Source organism: Monodelphis domestica, chromosome 5 (genome assembly GCF_027887165.1).
Source record: "Monodelphis domestica isolate mMonDom1 chromosome 5, mMonDom1.pri, whole genome shotgun sequence".
NCBI classification, from domain to species: domain Eukaryota; kingdom Metazoa; phylum Chordata; class Mammalia; order Didelphimorphia; family Didelphidae; genus Monodelphis; species Monodelphis domestica.
In genome coordinates this window covers 88,655,024-88,680,242 of record NC_077231.1, presented here as the reverse complement: position 1 = coordinate 88,680,242, position 25,219 = coordinate 88,655,024, and the positions used below count along the sequence as shown (strand labels likewise).

Here is a 25,219-nt window from a genome sequence, read left to right as displayed (position 1 = left end):
AAAAATTGCATCCTTTTTCTATGTGAAAGGGTTGGGGTTGGACTGGATGATCATTAAGAGTCCCTAAAATTCTAAATTTATGACCATATAGTCTTCTGGGAGTATATGGATAGAATTAGCAAAGCCATAGTAGAAAGTAAACTCCTGGGCAGCTGGGTGGCTCAGTAGACTGAGAGCCATGCCTAGAGATGGGAGTTCCTGGGTTCAAATCTGGCCTCAGACACTTCCTAGCTGGGTGACCATGGAAAGTCACTTAACTCTCATTGCCTAGCCCTTACCACCCTTCTCCCTTGGAACCAATACACAGTATGATTCTAAGACAGAAGGTAAAGGTTAAAAAAAAAAGAATGTAAACTCCTTGAGGGCAAGGATTGTTTTCCATTTTTTTTTTGCCTTTGAATCTCTAATGTCTTACATGGTTCCTAGCCTATGGAAGAAACTCAGTGAATGTTTGTGGAATTGGATTGAATTCAGTAAGGTATTGTAGTACTGTGGAAATAAAGCTTTGTAATAAGGATGCCTAGTCAAATCCTTGTTTATTTGTTTACTTCCCATAGATCCTTGGTATAGTCGTTTAACCTTTATACATCTTGGCTTCCTTATCTGTAAAATGAAAGAGTTGGATGGAATAGTCTCTTCCAGCTCTAAATCTTTGGACTTATTTGGTAGAATCAAGAGCCTTGTTTGGCTTATAGTGCTAGATATCATATTAAAGGACTATTGGACAATGCTTTACTATGAGAAACACATCTGTCTCTAGGTAGAAAAATGGAATGTCTCTGTCCTTTTTGCTATAGACATGTTAACGTATGATTCTTTGCCAGAATATTCTGGTTTTAGTGCCCCACCAACTAAACTGTGTATGTTCTCCTAATTTGTATAACTCCAAAGTTGTATCTAATTTGTATTCCTTGCATTTGACTTTTTTTCCCTCCAAAGATGATAAAAATGTTTGGCTTTGCCCAAATCAGGAAAATATTTGGCAATGCCATTAGTATGAGGCTCAGATCCTCATCTGTAAGACTCTTCTGAGACACTGAAGACATTAATTAGCATGTCTCTGACCTGTGGTGCCCATTACCCTTTACCATGTCTCATCTTGTGGCCATATGACATAAGAAATGTCTTGGGCAAAAAAGAAAAATGTAGGGAATTGAAGAAATTCATCAACATATGAACTGAATTATACCAATGGTCATTATCAATTTTTATTTTCCAATTTCTTCTTTCTAATTATTTAGTCTTCATAATGGACATCTAGGAGGTACAGTGAAGAGAGAGCTTGGAGTTAGGAAGACCTGAAGTCAAATCCATCCTCAGACATTTGCTAGCTCTGTGATCCTGGGCAAGTCATTTAACCCTGCTTGTCTCAGTTTCTTTTCTAAAAAATAAGCTGGAGAAGAAAATGGTAAATAACTCAAAGAGCTTTGCCAAGAGAACCCTAAACGAGGTTATGAAGAGTCAGATGTGATTGAAAAATGACTCAACAATAACAGTCTTCATAATGTTCACTCAAATACTTTAATGTTTTCCAGGGGCATCTAGGTGGCTCAGTGGATTGAGAGCCATGCCTAGAGGTAGGAGGTCCTAGGTTCAAATCTGGTCTTAGACACTTCCCAGCTGTGTGACCCTGGGCAAGCCACTTGACCCCCATTGCCTAGCCCTTACCGCTCTTCTGCCTTGGAGCCAATACACAGTATTGACTCCAAGATGGAAGTTAAGGGTTTAAAAATAATAATGTTTTCCTTTGTCTCCTTTAGCACAGTGTCCTCCAGCATCAATGCTTTAGCTTTAGTAACCATTGAAGACCTCATCAAGCCTCATTTTCAATCACTCTCAGAAAAGACTCTATCTTGGCTTTTGAAAGGAACAAGTAAGTAAATGGAATTGTTACCATTTTATATATGAAAACATTTTTATAACCATCCTCAAAAATATGGGTTGGATGTTTGCAATATCAAAAAACTTTATTCCTCTAGGTCTGGTTCATTTTAGGGTGGTTGACTTTTTTTATACATACACATATGTTGTTATTCAGTACTTTTAGTCATGTCTAACTCTTCATCAGACCCTTTTTTGGGGGTTTTCTTGGAAAGATACTGGAGTAATTTCCCATTTCCTTTCCTAAACCATTTTATAGATGGGGAAACTGAGGCAAATGGGGTTAAGTGATTGCCCAGGGTCACCCAGCTACTAAGTGTCTGATATGGGATTTGACCCATTGAGATGAGGCTTCCTGAATCCAACCAATTCCAGTGCTCTCTCTAATGCTGTCCTGTGGTCAACTATTTTTACAAAAACACATGAAAACACAGATTTAGAAGTGAATTTTGATTTAGATGTCACACAATTGAAGCCTTTCAGGGTTGGAAGAGACTTTATTGGATTAAACTATAAAGGACATTTGAATGCCCTGGGTAGCTTACTAAGTGGTAATCTGCATTTATTTGAAGACCTGAAAGGAAGGGAAACCTCTTACCTCCCAAATAGCCCTAATTATTAGGGAGTCAGGTTTTGATTTGCCTTTTTTAGAACTTCTGTCATTTTTTCTGGATTTTGCTCCCTGTAATCAGAGTAAGTCTAATTCATCATCTTTGTTATAGCCTCTGAAATAATTAAGTGTGTTGTTTACCCCAAAACACCAGAATTCAACCAGAATTAAAATGAAGATTCTCTTATGCCTTGGGTGAACCTCCAAAAAAGCATGGCTGGCAACCACAGTCCATATTCCTGGCGCCTCCCAGATTCATTCCATGAGCATTATTTTCAGCTGTATTTTTCTAGCTTCCTTGGCCATTATTTTTGTCCTTTACTCTGTGATCCAGTCAAATTGACCTCTTTATTCCTTAAACAAGACACCTCATCTCTCTCCATAACATTGCACTGGTGATCTTCCATGCCAGTGGAATTTACTCCCTTTACCTTCACTCTCTTACTGGATGCTGCAGCCCAAACACCACTTTTGCATGAAAAGCCTCTCTTGATTCTCTCCCAGCTGCTTGTATCTTCCTTTTGAAACTACCTTGTGTTTAAGCTCATTGCATATATAATTCACACATAGATAATCTTTATTCTCTATATATTTTTACATGCTCTTATATTCCACTTAGAATGTAAATTCCATTTGAGAAGAAATTGTTTTACTTATTGTTTGTGTAACCCCAGCACCTAGTACACAGTGAGTGCTCAGTAAGTATTAATTGATGATTTTCAACTAGCCAATAGTAAAAATAGGTAGATCACTAAGCTAGATGGCGTAGTGATAGAGAGCCAAGCCTGTAGTAAAGAGGTGCTGGGTTCAAATGTGGCTTCAGATACATCCTAGCTATATGACCATGGCCAAATCCTTTAACCTCCAATTGCCTAGCCCTTTACCATCCTGAGGTCCTGGAACTAATAATTAGTGTTGATTCCAAGACAGAAGGTAAGTGTTTTAAAAAAAAGAGTAGCAGTGAAACTACATTATAGCAGGAGGGGGCTGGATATAGATCAAACCAGTTCCATGCGAATTATTAAAATTTCAGGATGAGTATGAAAATTAGAGAGTACTACAGATCAGGACTTGCTGTATTACTTCGTTATTTGTCTCTTCTTAAGAAAGTGATGGAGAAAATTTTAGTAATACAGGTTAAACTTAAAGATATATTGTGCTATGGTGTTTTTTTTTTCCTTTTTTCGGAGAGCTGGTTTTTAAACATTTACTAGCATATCCCTGACTTAAAGGCATATGGATAATGAAATAATATCAATACTAAACATAGCTATACCAAATGGCACAAAATCTCAGTACTTAAAGGAAAAGCAAGGAAAAATGAGCAAAACAAAAATAATTGAGGATTTCAATGAGTTCCTTTTAAAGACAAATCTAAAAAAAGATCCAGAAAGAAATGAATGATGTGACAGAATTTTATTTCATTTTTAAATTATATTTTAATTTAGTGAGCATTTATATGTATGTTTCTTATATATGTATTTATATATATATAACACATATAAATAATCATCAAATGAGAAAAATAAGAGAAATGAATTGAAAATACCCTAAAAACTAGACAAGGAATATTCCCTCCAAGTCCCAAATAAATGAAAAAAATAGATATTCTGAACGTTAAAGGTATAAAATGGAAAACATTTTAAAATTGTATTGATAAATAAAACTGAGAAGCAAAAATTGAAAACACTGAATTGATAAACCTTAACTAATATGACTTTTCCAAAAAGAGAAGAGAACCAAAATACCAAAATTAAAAAGGAGAATCCACAACAGATGAAGAGTAAATAAAGAAAAATTTTGGAAACTATTTTATGCAACTTATATATCAACAAAATTGACAATACTAAAATGACATAGGTCAATTCTGAAAAAAAATGTCAAATATCCATTTTAACAGAATAAGAAGTGAAGAATCTAAACAGCCCAATCTCAAAAAATGAGTTTGAATAGTAATCCAGGAGAGAAGTAATGAGAGATTGAACTGAGTTCATGGTCCTGTGAGTAGAGAGAAGGAAATGGAAGCAAAACAAAGTAAGGGTGGAAGCACCCTTTGGCATGTTGACTAGATATGTAGAGTATAATAAAAGCAGTAGAATTGGGATTTGAAATAAGATTCTCTAACTCCACTGTTCTTTCCACTATGACTTGCTAATTTCAACCAGTCGTTGAATTAAAATCTTATTAAAATTGGAAACAAACCTATGAAAGGGTTTGGTATCCAATAGCCATTCTGCAGTGAATAAGTGGTCAAAGGATATGAAGAAACCATTCTTAATGGAAGAAATGCAAGACATTCACAACCATATGAAAGACTGCTTCAAATCACTAATAATAGGAGAAATGCAAATCAAAATAACTCTGAGTTCATCTCAAATCCTGCAAATGGGCAAAAATGAGAAAAAATGGCAAAGTCAGTGTTGGAGTAGATAGGGAAAGATAATCATATTAATACATTATTGGTGAAGCTGTGAAATGGTACAACACTTTTGGAAAGCAATTTGGAATTATGCAAATAAAGTAACTGAAATGAACATACTCTTGAACTATTGGTCTTATATTCCAAGGAAGTAATTGATGAGAAGGTTCCCACATATTCCAAAATATTTATAACAGCACTTTTTGTAGTAGCAAAGATTTGCAAACTGACCAGCAACTCATTCATTGGGGAATGGCTAAACAAGTTGTGGCACATGAATTTAAAGGAATATTATTAATGTGCTGTAAGAAATGATGAATGCAATGAATACAGAGAAGCATAGAAAGATCTATATGAACAGATTCTGAATGAAGTAAGCAGAGCCAAGAAAATAATATTCGTGGTAACTATAATAATGTAAATGGAAAAAACAATATCACACCAAACAAACCAGAGTAAATGTAAAAAAAAAGATCAAGCAGGACTTGAAGAGATATGAAAATATATCTCCAACTTACCCTTTGGTGGAAGTGAGAGGTCCACAGGTATTGCATATTGTACATGTTTTCAGACTTTTTCATTGTATCAATTAGTTGTGATAGCTTTTGTTTTCTTTCTAAAAAAAATTTTTTTTTATATAGGATGGCTCTCTGAGAGTGCCAGGGAATGGGATACATGAGACACTATGGTGATGTAAGAAATAGACGATCAGGGGGCAGCTGAGTGGCTCAGTGGATTGAGAGTCAGACCTAGAGTTGGGAGGTCCTGGGTTCAAATGTGACCTCAGACACTTTCCAGCTGTGTGACCCTGGGCAAGTCACTTAACCCCCATTGCCTATCCCTTACCACTCTTCTGCCTTGGAGCCAATACACAGTATTGACTCCAAGATGGAAGGTAAGGGTTTAAAAAAAAAAAGAAATAGACTATCAATAAAACCTTATATTAAAATAAAGAAAAAGGACCTGTGATCTCATTGGTCTGAATGATTCCTCAAAGGGATACAGATTATAGCTGATTCATATTTGCTTCACTAAACCCTTAATAAAAAATTTAGATTTTAAAATATTTTTAATTTCATATTTTAAATATTTATTATATAACACAATACAAAGGTTGAGGGATTTTCCAGATTGGAAGTCTCTGTAAAAATTAAATCACAATTCCAATCATTTATTTCCTTTCTCCCTGCCAGTCAGTTATACAAAGCAGTTCTGAAGTACTTTATTACTGGTAAACTTCAAAAAAAAAAAGTCATATAAGGTTCCCTTCAGCACAAATGTTTGTGTTTGTGAAGGATTAGACTAACAATAGTCAATAGACTTATGATCTCCTCAGTTAATTCCAAGGATTCTTTACTTAATATAATCTAATGTTTCAATTAATCCTTAAGCACAACACAGGGTTTTATTTATCAGTTTTGCCCATTGCTTTTCCTATAGGAAATACATACTCCAATTTTAACTCTTTTGCTTGCTTTGATCTCTTTGGCTATCTTTGGACCCAGTTTGATTATCTATTTATTTGAAAACTGTGATGAATTTATTACATTAGGAATATTAATTATACACACTAGAGTCTGCATCTGACTTTCAATCTCTTCTCCCAGGTGTGTTATATGGAGTTCTATGCATTGGAATGGCAGCCTTGGCATCGCTTGTTGGATTTTTGTTACAGGTAAAAATAGACCTCCTGCAGTCCTTTAATAGAGTTAGTCATGAGCAATCACCATTGTGTTCTTTTTTACCTTAATTATTGAGTAATCAACCAGCAAGATTCTCTATGTGTGAGGCACTATACTAGGGGCTGAGAATACTAATCAGAGAGACAATTCCCTTTTCAAAGGACCTTGCATTTTCATAGGAAAGACAAATACCTGTGTAAGTATTTATAGGTCAGATATAAAGTAGATAATTATTAAGTAGGTTGATATAAGCTAGTGAGGGAAAGAGGACATGAGGAACTGAGGCTATTAGGAAAAGCTCTGGGCAGAAAGAGATGGCTGAGGAACTCTATGAGGTGGAGGGGAGAAGAGAGTACATTTTAGGGCAATGAAGAATCTGTGAAGATGGGAACTAAGGGAAGAGAAGACTGAGTTAACTGGACCATAGAGTGGGCAGGAAGTAAGAGTCAATAAAGCTGGAGAGGTAGATTGGGGTCAAATTGTGACGGACTTTAAAAGTTCAAAAGAAGAATATGTAATTTACTGTAGAGGCACTGGGGGCTACCAGAGTGGCTTGAGTTGGGGAATAACAGGCTTCTAACTGCATTTATGGAAATTTACTTGTGTTGAAATATAAGATGGATTAGGGAGAGGTTTGGGACACGGAGACCAATTATAAGGCTTTTGTAGTAATCTAGGTGAGAAGTGATGAGAGCCTGAACTAAGGTGGTAGGTGTGTTAGTGGAGAAAAGAAATTAAATGTAAAAATGTTTTGGAGGTAGAAACGGCAAGATTTTTTAACTGACTGGATACACAGATTAAGGGAGCGTGAGGAGTTGAGGATAGTGCTGAGATCACAAAACTGGGAAACTGGAAGAATGTTGGTGACTTCAACAGAACTATGGAATTTTGGAAGAGAAGAGCAGATTTGGGAGAAAAGATCAAATTTGAATTTGTTGATAGAATATTGAATTTGAAGTGCCTCTGAGACAAATTATACTTCGTATATTCTATTTTTTGATAACTCAGGCTGTTGGAATGCATTTTCATAACTAGAAAGCCAGTCCTGATCATTCATTAATATTTGGAACTTAATGCTAATGTAAGCCTTGGGATGGCCTCAGAAATTGCAGATTTTATTGGCCACCCCATTATCTAGTACATCCATAATAAATTTTAAAAGTTACCTTCTGGCAGCATACCTTTATGTCCATATTTATGACTAGCACCAGTCACTATTTTGTCAACTATGACTTCTGTTCATTTATTTTACCCTCTTGACATATAACATCCTTTTGCCTCTTTCCCCATCACTATGGTACTGACACTGTAACTCTCCATTAGTCAGTCATCACTCTCAGATTCTACACTAATTAATGTCTATTGTTCCATGTCATAGAATCTGAATTGCAAGGGTTTTTTGAGGTCATTCCAGTCCAACCCATCTAGCAATAGCATTGTTGATGAATTCAGTGCTGAATCCGTACTGTCTGAATACCTTGAGTGAAGGCAAATTCACTGTTATTCCATTTTGGGGTCACATCTAATGATTAGGAGAGGCAGCTAGGTAGTATAAGGGACAGAGCATTGGGCTCAGAGTCAGGAAGACCTGAGGTCAAATTTAGCCTCAGAAACTTCTTAGCTGTATAACTTTGGGTGAGGCACTTAACCTCTGTTTGCTACTGGAAAAGGAAATGGCAAACTACTCCAATATCTTTGCCCCCAAAAGCCCTTGGATAGAGGTCCCCAGAGTTATAAAGAGTCCAACATGACTGAATGACCAATCAACAATGATGAGGACATTTTTCCTTATATTGAAACTAAATCTGCTTTATATCCTAAAGCTTCCAGTTCCATTTTTAGGATCTCTAAAAACAATACTAAATCTATGTTGTATCAAAGGATAAGAGATTTAGAGCTGAGGACCGGTGAAGTCATCTAGTACAACGACTTCATTTTTTTAGACAAAGCATACACTATTCTCATACCAAGTCAAGAGCCAGAGAAATTAAGTGCCTAGCTGAGAATCGCACAGTGAAATCATTCAGTATTTGAGTCAAGCGTTTCTTAATTGTGTATATTCTGGGAACTATGCTAGGTGTTGGGGATACAAAAAAAGGACGGAAAACACCACTTTTGCCCTTAAGGGGCTCAAATTCTAATCAGGGAGACAACAGGTAAATAGTCTTGTACACCTATGAGAGAGTAGATAGATTGCAATCTTAGAGGTAAAGGGCTAGCTGGGAATGGGGCACCAGAGAAAAGCTTTCAGAAGAAAGTGAGATTTCACTTGAGACTTGAAGGAAGCCAGAAAAATCGAGAAATAGAGGTAAGTTAAGAGAGCATTCCTAGCAGTGGGGCCAGTGAGTACAAAGGCACAAAGTTTTGAGATTGATGAGACAGAGTGAAAACCAGTTACAGAATGGAGTTGGTTTGGTGTTGGAATTGAGAGAACCAATTTGATTCTAGCTCGTGAACACAGATTCCATCCTGTGCTGCCACATGTATTAACCTCCATCTTATTTGTTTTTGTTTTTTGTTTTTTTTTGCAAATCATCCATGGGAAATTAGATAGTAAAAACCATCTATGGTTCCATAAAGGCAGGTGGATGCAATTAATCAGCATGTGTCCGTTTTGGGAAAAGAAAGATCACAAACCTACTCACCCATTCTTAGTTGACAGAAACTCTCTCCTTTCCCCTCCCAATTTAGAAAGCCCCATATCTATCCTCCAATTAGAAATTAAATTACCTAATTTGGCATCCTGTTAAGTATTTTTTTAATTCATTGGTTATTATTTGATTAATTGTTTTGATACCTAAAACGCTGCCTCACTCTGTATTTCAGGTCTTTGGACTGACTGGGCTGACCCATTTATTATTCCTGTTTTGCTAATGAATCACAAATGTTGGATTGTTTCCTCAGTTATTCTTAGTTATCCACACAAGATTGTGTGTTATATATAAAGAATAACAAGTAGACCAATGAGGCATTAGCCCTATGCCCCTTTCACTGTGCCCAGACCACACCATTTGTCAAATTTTCTGAAGTCTCATCATATCCAGATTCTTCCTCTTTGATTCTTGTGGTTAGTTCTACTCAATTAGCCAATAAACTAGTTAATTCTAGTCAATTAGCAAATAAACATTTATTAAGCACCTACTAAGTGTCCAACACTGTGAACCTCTATTTTAGGATCTACATTTTCAGACTAGAATCTTCAAAAATGAGTCTCTTCATCCTTATAGTATACACCTCCCTTTCCATGTTTCACTGTGGTCTCTTATATTCCTTTTTTAAAAAATCTATTCCATCTTTGATTCAATATAAAATCAGTTCCAAGGCAGAAGAGATAGGCAACTGGGTTTCAGTGTCTTGCCCAGGGTCACACAGCTAGGAAGTATCTGATGCCAGATTTGAACCTAGGATGTCCTATATCTAGGCATGGCTTTCTATCCACTGAGCCCCCTAGCTGTCCCTGGTCTTTTCAATCCAGTTACTTCACCAAGGTTCCTCTACCTGTTGTCTGACTTGATATTTATCCCAACTCATTCATTTCCAGAGATGTACTAAAGCCAATACTAGTCAAGAGAACTGGTTGTTAAAATCTCAGTTTAAATGCTTACACCTAAGAAATGAACAAAAACTATAAATCAGGGGTTGGTTTACTGTTTTGTTGATTTCTAGACTTAAGTGATGGAGAAAATGTTAATAATGCAGAGTAAGCCTAAAAATGTCCTTCACATACTTTTTGTTTTGAGAAACAGTTGTTAAATATTTTTCAACACATCTGTGTTTATTCAACTCCATAAAATCTTATTTTCCATTTTAGAAAAGCCAGACTTTTAGTATGTCTCTTCTTCTGTTTCTTCTCCAAAATGGAAAACAACTATTTTTTTTTTAAAGGCCACTTACAACCAATTTGGGCAGCTAGGTGGCACCAGAGTGTATAGAGTGCTAGGACTGGAGTGGGAAGACTCATCTTGAATTCAAAATTGATCTCAGGCAATTAATTACTAACTGTGTGCCCTTGCGCAAGCCACTTAATCCTGTTTGCCTCAGTTTCCTCCTCTGTAAAATGAGCTGGAAAAGGAAATGGCAAACCACTTCAAGAAAAATTCCAAATGGAGTTATGGAGTGCCAAACATGACTGAAAAATGAGTAAACAACACAACTAATTTATGTCTTTTTATTCTGTTTTTAGGCAGCGGTCAGTATCTTTGGTGTGATTGGTGGGCCCCTTCTGGGTTTGTTTTCTCTGGGTATCTTAGCTCCTTTTGTCAACTCAACGGTAAGTATAAAGTACAAAAGTGAATACAATGTCTTTCTCTAAAAGCAATGGAAATTAGCAATTTTCCTCATTGGTAAAATCCAATGATAGTTCATGTCAGTGACTTTTCTTGATATTTAAAAAATGCATTTGTTGACCCAACTGATGTCTTAGATTAACAGATTTAGAGCTGAAAGGGATCTTAGATATTGTCTAGACCAGATGTGTCAAATACTCAAGTCCACTCCCATGTACAGCATATTTAACAAAATAAATAAAAATACAATCAAATATAGACAATATCACATTGTCTATCACACAAATATAGACAATATCACACAAAATTAAGCCAATTTGTGGTCACAGGAATCCTTTGTTTGAATTGAGTTTTATACCACTGATGTGGATGAATCCTTTCATATAACAGATGAGGGAGACAAACTTAGAAAGCATAATCAGGCTTTCTAAGTTTGCATGCATATTAAGTGTTAGAGTATGAATTAGAATTCATGTCCTATGGCTCTCAGGTCAGCACTCTCCTCTTCATTGCTCCCTAACTCAACTGTCCAAAGCAAGAAGAAATTATATTTGTCATGCTGAAGAGCAACAATATCTTTGTACCATCTTTCTCTCTCTTTTACATATTGGTAGCTTCTTATAGATTGATAATGATGATGATAGCTAGCAAATATATGATGCTTTGACATGCAAAACACTACAAAGATCTTATTTTATCCTGACAACACCTGGTAGTGTGGATGCTATTAAGTATTCCAATTTTACAGGTGAAGAAACAGAGGTTAAGTGATTTGTCCAAGGTCACATAGAAAATAAGGTTGGATTTGAGTGAAAGTTTTCTGGAGTCTAGTTCTACCATTTAGCAATTGAAATGGTATTCTCCAAACCACTGATGTTTCAGGTTCTAAATTCTGAGATGTGATGTCATCTTTTGTAGGGGAGAACTATGAAGTCTGATCCTGAATTAAGTGGGTACTTCCACCAGTCTATGACAAAATTCCCTAACTTTGTCCTGGGATAAGATGAAGTCCATGGAGATATTAAATTCCAGAAAGGATTTTCACTTGATTCATTGAATCAAGGATTTCAGCTGGTGGGGACCTTAGAGATCATCCAGTTCAGCCCCTTCTTATTACAATAAGGGAAAGAGTTGTGGAGTACCCCATGGCTCAGTTCAAGTAGAAAGTAGGTAGCAAAGCCAAGGATGTGACTCTGGTCCTCTCCCTCCAAACCCAGGACTCTTCTTCTTATTCTACATAGGTAGCTGTATCATGCTGGAGTAGAAAAGCCATAAAATTTGTGATTTCATGACCAGAATTCTATTTTCCTCCCAAGACATTCAAGGATCAGTGAATAAACAGTAAAGTCAAAGAGTACTCTCACTTATAGGGCACTGATATTGAAAGGTCTCTTACACTTGACCAATGGAAATGATGTCAGTTTCATAGAATGAGAAGAGATCATGGTGCTCCTTACCAGCTATAATGCAAGAATCTCCCCTTTAGCAGGCAGGAATCTCACTCCAACTCCCAGCTATGTCCGTGGACAATCCTGGTCTTTGATCAGATGTCACAAATTCCTCAAGGTTCAGTGCTTAGCTGTGAGTTCTCTCCCCCCTGACCTTTGCAAGTCATCATGGAAATGCTTTACTACCAGTGATAGCATTGTAGGATGGTGGAAAGATCACTTGATCTTTTAGAGGTACTCTCTCTCCACAATGCCATGGCATGAGTCAACCTTCCATTTGTAAAGAACTCACTTTTTCAAAGTATTTCCAGATATGTTATCTCATTTGTTTGTTACAAAAACCTTTTGGTTAGGTAAGAAAAATAATATTATTATTAATAGTAATACTGAGCAATTACATGATACTTTAAAATTTGCTTTATATCTGTTAATCTTTTTTGATCCTCAAAACAGTTCTGGGAGGGATATACTATTATTAACTCCATTTTACAGGTGAGGGTATTACAGCACAGGCAAAGTGATTTATTATCTTGATTTTATCACTAAAGAAATTCAGGGTGGTTAAAGAATATTTTCCCCTCAGGTTCACAGAGGTACAAAGTTAAAGCCAGAACCTGAAGCCAACTCAAGTCATCTCCTCATTTTACAGATATTAAACTAAGACTATTAGGTCAAATCACTTTTCCAACACCAAATACAGTGACAATTATTTGAGCTTTTATAACTACTAATTCAGGGCTTTTATATGTTAGCTAGATAGCTCTGTGGATAAAGAGGTGAACCTGGAGATGGCAGATACTGGGTTCAAATCTGACCCTGGGCAACCCCCTTAACCCCAATTGCCTAGCTCTTACCTGTCTTGGAAATGATACCTAGTATCATGATATTCTAAGACAAAAGGTAAAGGTTTTTTAAAAAATCAAGGCTTTTCCCATTCATCTCTGTGTATTGTGACAAGGAAATCACTTTAAAAGACTGATATATATTAATTTAAGGTCGCCAAGGAATTCAGCTATGTAATTCCTTAATGAAAACTCAAGTTAGCAGTCAACCTTTTATGGAGTTTAATTACAAACAGGAGGAAGAAAGGTATTAGAGAGAGAGAGAGAGAGAGAGAGAGAGAGAGAGAGAGAGAAGAGAGAGAGAGAGAGAGAAAGAGAGAGAGAGAGAGAGAGAGAGAGAGAGAGAGAGAGAGAGAGAGAGAGAGAGAGAGAGAGAGAGAGAAAGAGAGAGAGAAAGGGAGAGGGAGAGGGAGAGAGAAAGGGGAGAGAAGGGAATAGGGATTAAATACCCCTTCTGTTTAGGCTGGGCCAAAAGGCCCAAGCCCTTAGATAGCTGAGGCAAAGAAAAGAGATCAGTCCCTATCACTCATGTGACCAAAATGGAGAAACAGTCTCAGGGGCCTCCACCTTCAGCTTCCTTCAGAGCAAGCTTCTCAGAGCACAACTTCTCAGAGCAAAACCTCTCCAACCAACCACGCCTAGTCCTCAGACCTCGCTATCTTTAAGGAAACCATCCAAGTTCCCTCCCCTCAGTTCTCACATCTACCAATCACTGTCCATGTCTTCCCTGTGTTAATGGTGGCTCTAGCTTAACCCAGGACCGCCCAGAGGTCTGTGGCTTTGCACGTGTCTGTTGAAGGTCATATTCTCAAATAATTAAATCTTGATCCTTTGCTGCAGCCCTTCCTAAATCCTGTTACCCTGAGTAGGGTGGAGATTGGAAGTTCCAAGACCTGGTTCTGTCATTCCAAGTATCTCTATTGTATTAATTCTAAAATCAATCATGACTCAAAGAACTTCCTGTTCTATGCTTAAGCATAGGTCAAAGCCCTTTCCATTGTTCAGCAAAAGGTTTCTGTCCTAAAGTAGTCTTAGGTAGGGAGGAGAAAGATCCTCCCGTGCTAAGGGGGTTCACATTCCAATAGAGATCTTATTATCAGTAGGAAATTTTTTCCAAGTATGAAATTTTCCAATGGTGAAATTTCCAACATTCATAAGTCTAAGAAATTTTAAGGTTTACAGTATCATCCTGTCAAAAATGAGCATTTAAAAAATGCCTCCTAGGCAGTGGCTGGTACATATTTGGTGCTTAATAAATTTCAGGGATTCTCCTAAGATCTAGTGATAAAAAGACAAAAATAAATCCATCTCTATTGGTAAAGAGTTTACATTTGATTATACTTAACCATAACCAAAGTGTTGAGTCTGGATGACTGATCAAATATTGCCATTGATAAAGATAAGGAATTTGTGAGGAGTTGCTAATTAGGGAGGGAAGATGAATTTGTTTTTGGACATAGTGAGTATAACTTTCAGCTGACTTTCACAGTATCCCATTATCAGAATTTCTGAGTTAGAATCGAGGGGGCATCAGAAGCTCTTGTCTAATCCATGACTCAAAGAAATCTCCTATCCAACCTTCCCAAGGAATGCTGATCAAGCTTTTGCTTGCAAGCTTCTAGTAAGGGGGAAACTACCACCTCCCAAAGCAGGCCATTACATTAAAAAAAAAACCCACCTTCTGTCTTAGAATTGATACAAGTATTGATTTCAAGGCAATAGAGTTGTAAAGTCTTTGCAATTGGGGTAAAGTGACTTGCCCAGAATCACACAGGTAGTGCAATTTCTATTAATATAATATTCTATCTATGCTACATGCTATTCCTGCTATATACCCCCACCCAAAATAATAAAATCTTAGCCTAATCTTATTTATATCCTATTCTTAAACTTATCCTAGACTAAGATCTGGGTTTCAGAAAAATGGTTGGGTGTATTCCTGAAGAAATTTTTGAGGTTTTGGCTACATCTTTTAAGAAATTGTCTCCTAATGTGGGAACTTGATTCTTGGGAGTCCTAGCTGTATCTTAAATGACTTCCACATTTTCCAGAAGCCTGTCTATAAATAATGAAGGGTGTTCTTTTTCTCTTGTTGCAATTTATCAAATTTGCCCCATGTATTCGGTCATGCACAGAACATTTTGATATCCTCCAACAGGTCTTCTCTTAGATATGTCATGTTAAGGGGTCTGGCAAAATCAAAGTCTCCATATTCTTCTGGCCAGCTGGTTTAATTCTCATCTTATCGAATCTTATTTATAAATTGTTTGTGTTCCTGGTATGTAAAAAGTTCAGAAAAAAGGATTTCCACACCTTGGAAATCTGGGTCATATAGTTTAAAGGCTCTTTTCAGCTCCTTTAAATAGTGGTAGGGCTTGGCAATAAAATGGGGCAATCTACGTTTTAGAGAGTCTAAGTCCTGGGTGGTGAAGGACTTATGCAACTTTGAATGTAGTATCCCCGAGTCAGGGGTGACTTTGGCAAAATCCCTGAGGAGCATGATTTTGTGTGCCCCTTGGACTTTTTCGGGTTCCATGTCAGTCTGTTTATCTACCATAACTTTGTTGGTGCAAACCCCCACTGTTACTGCTGCTGTCAAGTTGGATATCTCAGTGCCCTTGCCCATGTCTGTGTTATCAGTAATGTCTTTGTTACATCCCTAGTCACTGTCTTAGTTTCCTTCTCCAGGTTTCCATTCTTCCTCATTTATGTTCTTGACATATCTCAGTAATGACTGGTATCTGTGAGAATAGTGTATCTAACTTGTCCATTATCTTGTTCATTGCCTTCTTTTCCAGGATTATTCTGATTCCCTTCTTGATGTATATGTACATGCCTGTCCAAGAGCCTCTAAAGCTACATATCCCTGTGGCAGGGCATGCCATAATGTAGATATCTCTATTGGTAATTTATTACAGTATTTTGTGATATTCAATGCTGTTCCTATTATATCATATATCATACTAGTGATGGTATTATAAATGAAACAGTATCCCCCCATAACCTAAGATGAATCCTACCCAAACTGTCTAGAATATCTTCTGGATCATGTTGAATTTCTGTTATGGCTACCCCCCTTTTGTTAGTATAGTTGTTCTCTTTACTAGGAATCAAAATGTCTCTTTTGATCCTATGTAATAACTTCCTATGTACTTCCCCTCAAGATGGCTACCCTTTCCAGAGAATTCCGACTGTCAATAAGTGACAGTTCTTGATGGATCCTTCTAATCGCTGGGGTGCCATTTGTAATATAATTGGGGAAAAGAGGGAGAATGGGAATGGAGCCTCTTCCTTTTAAGGCAGGGACAGAGTGAGGAGATGATGCTGATAAGCCAAGGAGAGAAAGAGGATGTTTTTTTTTTACCCCCTAAGCTCTCCCTGTCAAGGCCCCCCCATTCTTCCACCCCCTCTCCCACGGTGGCCTTAACTCCTAACAACTGGGTTCTCTGAGGATCTTGTTTGAAGAAGCTTGTGGTGATAAGTCTCTTTTTTTTTTTTTCCTGGGGAGAGAAAATGTTATGTCTCTCCCCTTCAATCTCTGGCTTCCCTCTAGTAAAGACTGGAGTCAGCCTCTGGGTCCTATTAATTGAATTCATTTGAAGGAAACAGAAAAAGGAACAGGGCAGATGAAAGAATAGGAAATTGAGGTTCAAGAAGGGAAGAGGAAGAAGGAAGCTTTCTAATATCCGTTCCCTCCTCAAAGTCAGGCAGATCAGGTCAACCTGAACCCCTTTGGAGTCAGGGAAAGAAACCCTGGTTTCTTGGCTGTACAATGAGTATCCCCAAGTTCAAGGTTCAAAGAGGTTGGTGGAGATCCTCTTCATGGACAGGTTATATATCAAGTCCTATCCACTGGCTTGTCTTCTTGGGAGGGTTTTGGGGTCAGGAATCACAAGTTCAGAGATCTCTGAGTTGGAGATTTAACTGGAGCTTACTTCTCTGGTGTGTGTGTGTGTGTGTGTGTGTGTGTGTGTGCAGACAAAGACTCTCTCCAACTGCCTGGATCAGCTCACTCCCCCCTCTCTCCAAAGTTATGTGTTCCTTTTTGCTCATCCCCCACTGCTGTAGAATCTTGCAGCTCTTCCAAGTTTATTTTCCTTCCAAGATCTCAAACCTTCTCTTATCATAGGAAGTGCGAGGCTAGATTTGAACCCAGAATCTCCTCCTGGCCTGGCTCTCTATTCTCTGAGCCACCTCACTGCTCCAGACCATTCTATCTTGGAACAGCTCTTTTTTTAAAAAGAAGTTTGCCTTTTTGTGTCCTATATTCCACCATTCCTTTTCCCTGCCAAAGACAAGTATTTCTTGACTCTGAAAAGCAGCCTCTGTTTTGCAGGGAGCATTTGTGGGACTGACGGCTGGATTTGTCATTTCCCTTTGGATTGGAATTGGAGCTCAGCTCTATCCCCCACTTCCAGAGAGGACTTTACCACTGAGTCTCATTACCGATGGCTGTAACATAACTGGCTACCAGGGGAACTTCACTCCCACCACTGAAGCATCATTTTCTACAAGTAATTTTCAAGTGCCTAGTGCTGAAAGGTATTATAATAAGTTTCCAAATGTTATATTAAAAAAACTATATAAATACAAGTAGAAGGCAGAAGACTTCTAGAAAGCTTATTGGATTTCGAGTCAGAAGATCCAGGTTTAAATCTTCATTCTGCCATTCACTAGCAGGGTTGTGATGGAAAAGTCACTTGAGGTCTCTAGGATTCCCCTGTAAGATGACAAGCGTGGCCTCAATAACATCTAAGGGCCTGATCTAGCTTTAAATCTGGGATCCTATGACATGTGCTTTAGGCTGATGTCATTTAAATATTTCAATGGGTCTGGGATCTTATCCAGGCTGGAATGCCCTCCAACAATGCAGACCCGTGCCCGGAGCCCTGCCTTCTCATATTATTTCACTTCAGTCTATGTAATGCAATCAGTTCTACACAGGGACATCCATCTAAAAGGGTAGGGTCTTTCCTCTCAGACTCTTAAGCTTTCATGGATTCCAGGGAAGTACTTGTCTTTTACTTGCTTGTCCCTGACTCTTACTATGGGACTCACAGACAAATTAATAACAAAACTCTATTTTTTTTTTCATTTCTAGAACCCACCTAATGGATTATTGGTATTCCTTGTCATTTATGCACTTCAGTACTGTTGGAACCTTAGTCACTGTACTTGTGGGAATCATTGTCAGTCTCCTAACAGGTATCTGTTTCTAGTTGCTATTTTTTGAGGTAACTTTTACAAGGCAATTTATAGTCACTTGTATTATATCTTATAATAATTTTGTTAGCAGAATATAGAAATTATTTTCTCTTTAGGAATAGACATATAAGTTAAATATTTACTATGTACCAGACATTATATAAACAACAGGTATATAAATACAAGCAAGTCAGTCCCTGCCCTAAAATATAGAAAGTTTACATCTTAGTATTATGAACTGATTGAATAAGACTAAGAATTGTTTAAAAATACCAGTATCCAAAAGAAGAAATGAAGATCATGAGAAACTATTTTGCCAACTATATACCAAAAAAAAAACCCTAACAAGCTTAATTAAATTGATGATTATTTACAAAAATCATAAAGTGTTCAAATTACTAGAACAAGAAATAGAGAATTTAAAGAATATGATCTCTGAAAAAGAAATTGAATAAGCCATAAATGAATTCCCAAAGCAGGAGAGAATCCTTGAAATAGACAGATTTATAAATAAATTCTATCCAACATTAAAAGAACAATTTATTTCAATATTGTACAAACTGAAAAAATTGGAAAACACTAAGTAGTGCCACTGTTAGGTTTGTTTCCTAAAGTGATCAGGGGAAAAGGAAAAACACCTCTATATATTCTAAAATGTTTATAGCAACTCTCTTTGTGATGGCAAAGAACTGGAAATTGAGGAGATACTTATCATTTGAGGAATAGCTAAACAAGTTGTGGCATATGATTTAATTGAATACTGTTGCGCAGTAAGAAATGATGAGCAGGTTAATTAAAAACACATGGAAAAAATTGCATTAAATTATGAAGAGTGAAATGAGTAGAATCAAGGAAACATCATAGACAGCAACAGAAATATTGTTTGAAGAATAACTTGTTGATTTCCAGAGAAAGAACTGATAAATAGAAACAAGTAAGACATTTTATATGCACATATGTTTTTTTTTTTTATCAAATGATCCTTTCTTTAATGTGGGGAGGAGAAGAAGGTAGGGAGGAAACTATATGGGAATTTTAATGTTACAAACAAACTAATGAAATGACCAAGTTTCTTCTATAATGTGATTATAGTATTGATATCTAAATCAAGGAGAATCAAAATAGAGAAAGACAACCAAAGACCAATATTCCTAATGGATATTGATACAAAATTAAAAAAAAAACCATAAGCAAAGAGACTTTTTTATCACAAAAATCAAACACGATGACCAGGTTGGGATTATACCTAGGATGCAGGGCTGGTTCAATAGTAGGAAAATTATAAATGTAATTAGGATGGCTAGGTGGCACAATGGACAGAGTACCAGGCCTGGAGTCAGGAAGACACATCTTCCTGAGTTCAAATCTAGCCTCAGATACTTAATAGCTGTGTGACTGACTCTGGGTGACTCACTTTACCCTGTTTGCCTCAGTTTCCTCATCTGTAAAATGAGCTGGAGAAGGAATTGGCAAACCATTTTAATATTTTTGTCAAGAAACCTCCCAGTTGGGATCATGAAGAGTCAGCTGACTAAAAATGACTGAGTAACAACAACAAAATGATTGAAAATTACTGAATGAAAATAAATAAACCCAATTGACCACGTTCTAATGGGGTGAGACAGCAGAGAAAAAGGATCTGGAAAGGGAATTATGGAACAGCCAGGTAGGGCAACTAAGAAGGAGCAAGACGGTTTGTTGTAAAGGAACTGGAAACAAGCCTAAAAAGGAAGTCCAGAGAGAGCTTGGAATTAGGAATATAATGAAGAATTGCTGGGCCTTCCTGAACTGGGGGAATTTCAATCAGCAATCAGGAGATGGATGTTTTTCCAGATTGGCAAGGGGGCTGCCGAGCAGCAGGAAAAGATAAAATCATAGAGTTGGGAGATTTCTAAATGGGGAATACAAGAAAAGACAATTTAATAGCAAACATTTATTTAGTGTCTATTGTGTCTGAGGCACTGTGTTTCTTGCTGGGAATAGTTATACAAAAATAAAAACAGCTCTTGCCCTCAAGAAACTTATGTTCTACTTGGACAAAAACCATGTACACAGAATTATATATGAAGTGAACAAGGTAATTTTAGTAGTGTTATCCATTGGGGGGCCAGTAAAGGTTTCATTTCAAGTCATCAAACATTAAAAAAAATAACCTTCCATCTTAGAACTAATACTGGGTTCCAAGGCAGAAGAGGGATAAGAGCTGGGCAATAGGAGGTAAGTTTCTTGCCCAGGGTCACACAATTAGGAAGTGTCTGAGGCCAGATTTGAACTTAAGACCTCTTGTGTCCAAGTCTGGCTCTCAATCCACTGAGCCATCTACCTGACCCCTCATTAAACATTTTTTACACTAGGGGCTGGGGATATGAAGACATGAAGGAGCTTACATCTATACTGAGAAAAAGGCTTGGGGTTATTTTGGGTCATCCAATGGAAAAGGGATCAGCTTCATCCTCTTGGTCCCAGAGGGAAGAAAACAGGGAAGGGGAGCTTGATTTTCATATAAGAACTTTCTGAAAAGTAAAATCATGAAAAAAATAGGATGCCTTCTGAGGTTCTCTGAAATGAAAGGAATTCAGGCCTCTAGATTTGATAACCATTTCAAGGCAATTTATGGAATACTAGAACATATAGAGGTACTGAAAGATACAGAGGGTAAATCTGATAGCCCAAACTTCAAGAAAATGATGACCTATAATAATAAAGGAAATAAGAAATATAGAGAATTAAGTAAAATACAGTTTAGAATATGGTAAATATAAGGGAAAGGTCCAAAGTGTCAGAAGAAATCAGAAGTGGGAGAGGTAATTTGTTGGGAATATTATGGAAAAGTTTAATGCTGCATGTAAAATTTAGATTAAGTGACTTCTGAGGTCTTTCCCAACTGTGACATTTATTGATGCTAGCTTGTCTTGTCTGTTTTACTAACTTAAATTTTTTTCTTATTCTGTCCTTAATCTTGTCTCTGAGATCCCTATAAAAAATCTAAATAAAGCATCATGTTAAATTTTATTTGATCTCTTAAAGGATTCTGTAACAGTTGGAAATAACCAGTAGAAACAAGAATTATGAAAGTGAGGGAAAAAAGATAAATCATAAAATATTCCTACTGGGCAAATTATACTCAATAATATGGCATTTCTAACTTCTGCAAAGGAAAATAATCAGGAAGCATGTTCCTAAGAAGAAATATCCATAAAGACTTTAGGAAGCCCTAACTATCCCATGAGTTTAGGGAAATAGGGTAAATAAATAGCCCTAGACCTTCAGACAACCCTCACTGCTGTGAAGTACCCATGCTCTCTCTAGTATTTATTTCTTTATTTTATTTTTTCTTTAAATTTCTTTATTTGTACTATAAAGATTAATTTCCAGGTATCTCAGCCCTTCCCCCTCTTCCCTGCACTATAGAAGGCATCAACCAGCAAAACAATGTAGTATATAAATTATGTCTCTTGTGTTTTCATTGATCACTTCTATCTCTGGAGGTGGACCTTCTCAAGTTATTCTTCAAATATTAATTCTGTAGCTGGATTTAATATTGCCTTGGTTCTACTCATTTTACTCTTCATTATTTCATGTAGGTCTTTCCAACTTTTTCTAAAATATGCTCATTGTTTCTTATGGTACAGTAGTATTCCATCTGTGGAAAGGAAACAAGACTGACAGTTGGTAGGGGAAGGGGCAAGTGGGAGTGGCAGTTGGGTCTTGTGACTAGCACTTACTTCCTGGTATTGGAGGAGGGAGGAGCTCATTCAGCCCAGTCTGGAGTGGTGTGCCTCTTCTTGGTTAAGCCCAAAGATTCAGGCCCAATTACTTCTGAAGGTCATACCTGTTCTTGTTTGCTTTCTGCCTACTGCTAAGATTCTGAATTAGACAAAGTGAGGACTGATATAGAGTAGACGGGAGTGGGAGAAACCCTCTGCCAGCCTCTGGGCCTGGCCTCAGCTCTGAAGCTGAGAAAAAACTCCAATCCCAACTGGTTAATAAACTTGATTTTATTTGAATTCACAGTCAAATAAATAGACTATCTTTTCTGGGCATAGAGGGAGCTGAACATCAGTTCAGTCATTCAAAGACAAACAGACCTTATTGGACCCCTGCTGCTTCCTCTCAGTAGGGGGCATCTCTCCTTTGCCCTCCAAGCAATATTCCCTCTCTCCCCTCAACTCCTCCATACCCCCATACAAACCTCCCATTATCCCCCATTTTTCCAATCCTCCCCATCCTTTCCCAATAAGTATTACAGTTTTTGGCGAGCCAGATAGGTTTTCCAACCTATTTTGTCAAGAATTTGAGAAAAAGAAGTCAATTGGCGTTGTCAGAAAAGTTCAGTAAAATTGGGCCTGCATACATTTGAAAATCCTGTGTGACTGTGAAAAGTAACCATTTTGAGAGCAGTGTTGAGTGCAACTAATCTGCCTAGTGATTCCACACCCAAAAGAAACCACTCCTCCTGAAGGGAGGAGGCGACTCTTAAAGGGCCAGACTTAAAAACATTTTTTCTGTTGCAAAAAGCTTTTCAAGATACAAGACGGCAAAGAAACTATTACTTGCCATGGGTTATCTAGCCTGTATTGGATATTTCTTTTACAAAGACATTTCTTTTGCCTGAATTGGATTTTCTTTTACATTTCTTTTACAACTTATTTTTTTGTCACGATTCTGGATTATATTTATTTTCTGCTTAGCATCTATGAAACTTTGCAATGGCTGAATATAATTATGTATTGCTTGATTTCATTCATTCCCATATATGCTGGAGCATTATTCTTCTTAACCCAATTATACTATGCCCTAAAAAAAGGTGGGCATCTAATTTATGGAAAAAAGCAAAAGATAATGAAATGGCTGTGATGATTTTAGCCATAAAGGAGGAGATGATGCAATTAAAGGAAATGATGAAGCAACTGACTGAAGAGAAAAAATGTGGCAAAGGTATTAACACAAAACAAGACATACCTAAAAATAACAATGAAGTTCAGCAAGAAAATACAGATGGGCCTGAAGGTGGAATACCAATATTGCCACTAAGAGATCAAACAATCCTACAACCAGATAGCGGCATAATTCATATGAAAACACAAACCATTTACAACAGTTGACCTTGAAAGTCTGAAAAAACGGATGCCTTCCTGGTTTTCAGAACCGATGAGATGTTTAAAAGAATTTAAAAGAGCAATTAGGCTTTATGATCCAGATTTCCAGGACACTGAAATTCTTCTCTCAGAATTATTTTCAAAATGGGAAAAACAACAATTCATTGATGAAACAAGAAACAATCCAAATTTAACATCATGGTCAGAGGAAGGAAGTGCTAGTCACAAGACTCAACTGCCACTCCCAGTTGCCCCTTCCCCCACCAACTGTTAGTCTTGTTTCCTTACCACACATCACAATCATATATCACAACTTATTCAGTCATTACCTAATTGATTGGCATCCCCTTGATTTCCTGTTCTTTGTCATCAAAATGAGAGCTTCTATAAATATTTTAGAACATGCAGGTTCTTCTCCTTTGCTCCTGATCTCATTGGGAAATAAATCTAATGGTGGTATTGTTGTGGCATTATTAAGGTTATTTGCAGTTTTATAAATCTCTGGGCATAATTCCAAATTGCTCCCCAAAATGATTGAATCAATTTGCAGTTCTACCAATAGTGTGTTATTATCCCCACTTCCCCATATTTCCTCCAACATTTATCATTTTGCCCCTTTATCATTTTAGCCAATCTGATAGGTGTGAGATAATATATCTGAATTGTTTTAATTTGCATTTCTCTAATCAGTAGGGATTTAGAACATTTTTTATTTACTTATATATATGGCTTTGATTTCTTCATCCAATAACTGTCTATTCATATCTTTTAAGTATTTATCACTTGAGTTCTATTAATGTCTCTTAATATAAATTTGACAAAGTTCGATAATTTAGTTATGAGACATCTGTCTAAGAATCTATGAAATTTCCACCTCCCCAATTTTCTGCTTTCCTTCTAATCCTGGTTTAATTAATTTTGTTTGAATAAAACTTTTATTATTTAATGTAATGAAAACTATTCATTTTATCTCATAATACTTTTTCTTAATTCATAAACTTTTCTCCTATATATAAATCTGAGAAGTAATATGTTCCCTGTTCTTGTAGTTTGCTTATGATATCTCCTTTTATATCTAAGACAGGTATCCATTTTGATCTTAGTGAATGGTGTAAAACATTGGCCTATACCTTGGGTCTGCCTGGCGACTTTCCAATTGTTTCAGTAATTTTTACCAAATGATGAGTTCTTATCTCCCAAATTTAGATTTATACTTTTGTCAAATACCCTCTATTATTTAGAAAAGCATTTTCTGTGGCCTAGTATCCACATTTATAGCTACGAAACCACTAGATTTAATTAAGAGTTATGAATTTATTTTTGGATTAGAAATTCAAAATTATATTTGTTTCATGGACTAATAACTGCAATGATATTTTCTAAAAATGCAAAATACCATCTGTTTTTCAGGAGGAAGAAAACAGAGTTTAGATGATAGATTTCTACTAACCAAAGATGATTTTTTATCCAACTTTGACTTTCTAAAGAGGGTATGTTGCCTTTCATTTTTTTTCCTCACAAACACCTATAATTAATAATAGAAATGTCATGGCTTTTTCTCCCTTGGAAATATGAGAAAAAACCAGACAATTAGTGATCTTCTGACATCTCCACCAAAGTTTCATTCCAGTGAGGTGAAGATGCCTGCAGAAGGTTAAAGACTATGCCCACAGGTTGGGAGCTTGGGCAGGTTCTATTGCTAATGGATTGTTTGGTGCCTAGTGTCGAAGGACCAGTTTAGCCAAGT

At 36.8% G+C, this 25,219-nt stretch overlaps 1 protein-coding gene across 1 annotated transcript in view; it reads left to right on the top strand.

Moving 5' to 3' along the window:
* LOC100020632 (sodium-coupled monocarboxylate transporter 1-like) overlaps positions 1 to 25,219 on the top strand; it is a 51,668-nt gene that overhangs the window by 22,166 nt on the left and 4,283 nt on the right. The window contains exons 9-14 of the mRNA XM_007503305.3: positions 1,761 to 1,873; positions 6,518 to 6,585; positions 10,776 to 10,862; positions 17,505 to 17,710; positions 18,270 to 18,373; positions 24,883 to 24,962. Of these exons, the coding sequence (XP_007503367.1) occupies positions 1,761 to 1,873; positions 6,518 to 6,585; positions 10,776 to 10,862; positions 17,505 to 17,710; positions 18,270 to 18,373; positions 24,883 to 24,962 (658 nt within the window). The remainder of the gene's footprint in view (positions 1 to 1,760; positions 1,874 to 6,517; positions 6,586 to 10,775; positions 10,863 to 17,504; positions 17,711 to 18,269; positions 18,374 to 24,882; positions 24,963 to 25,219) is intronic.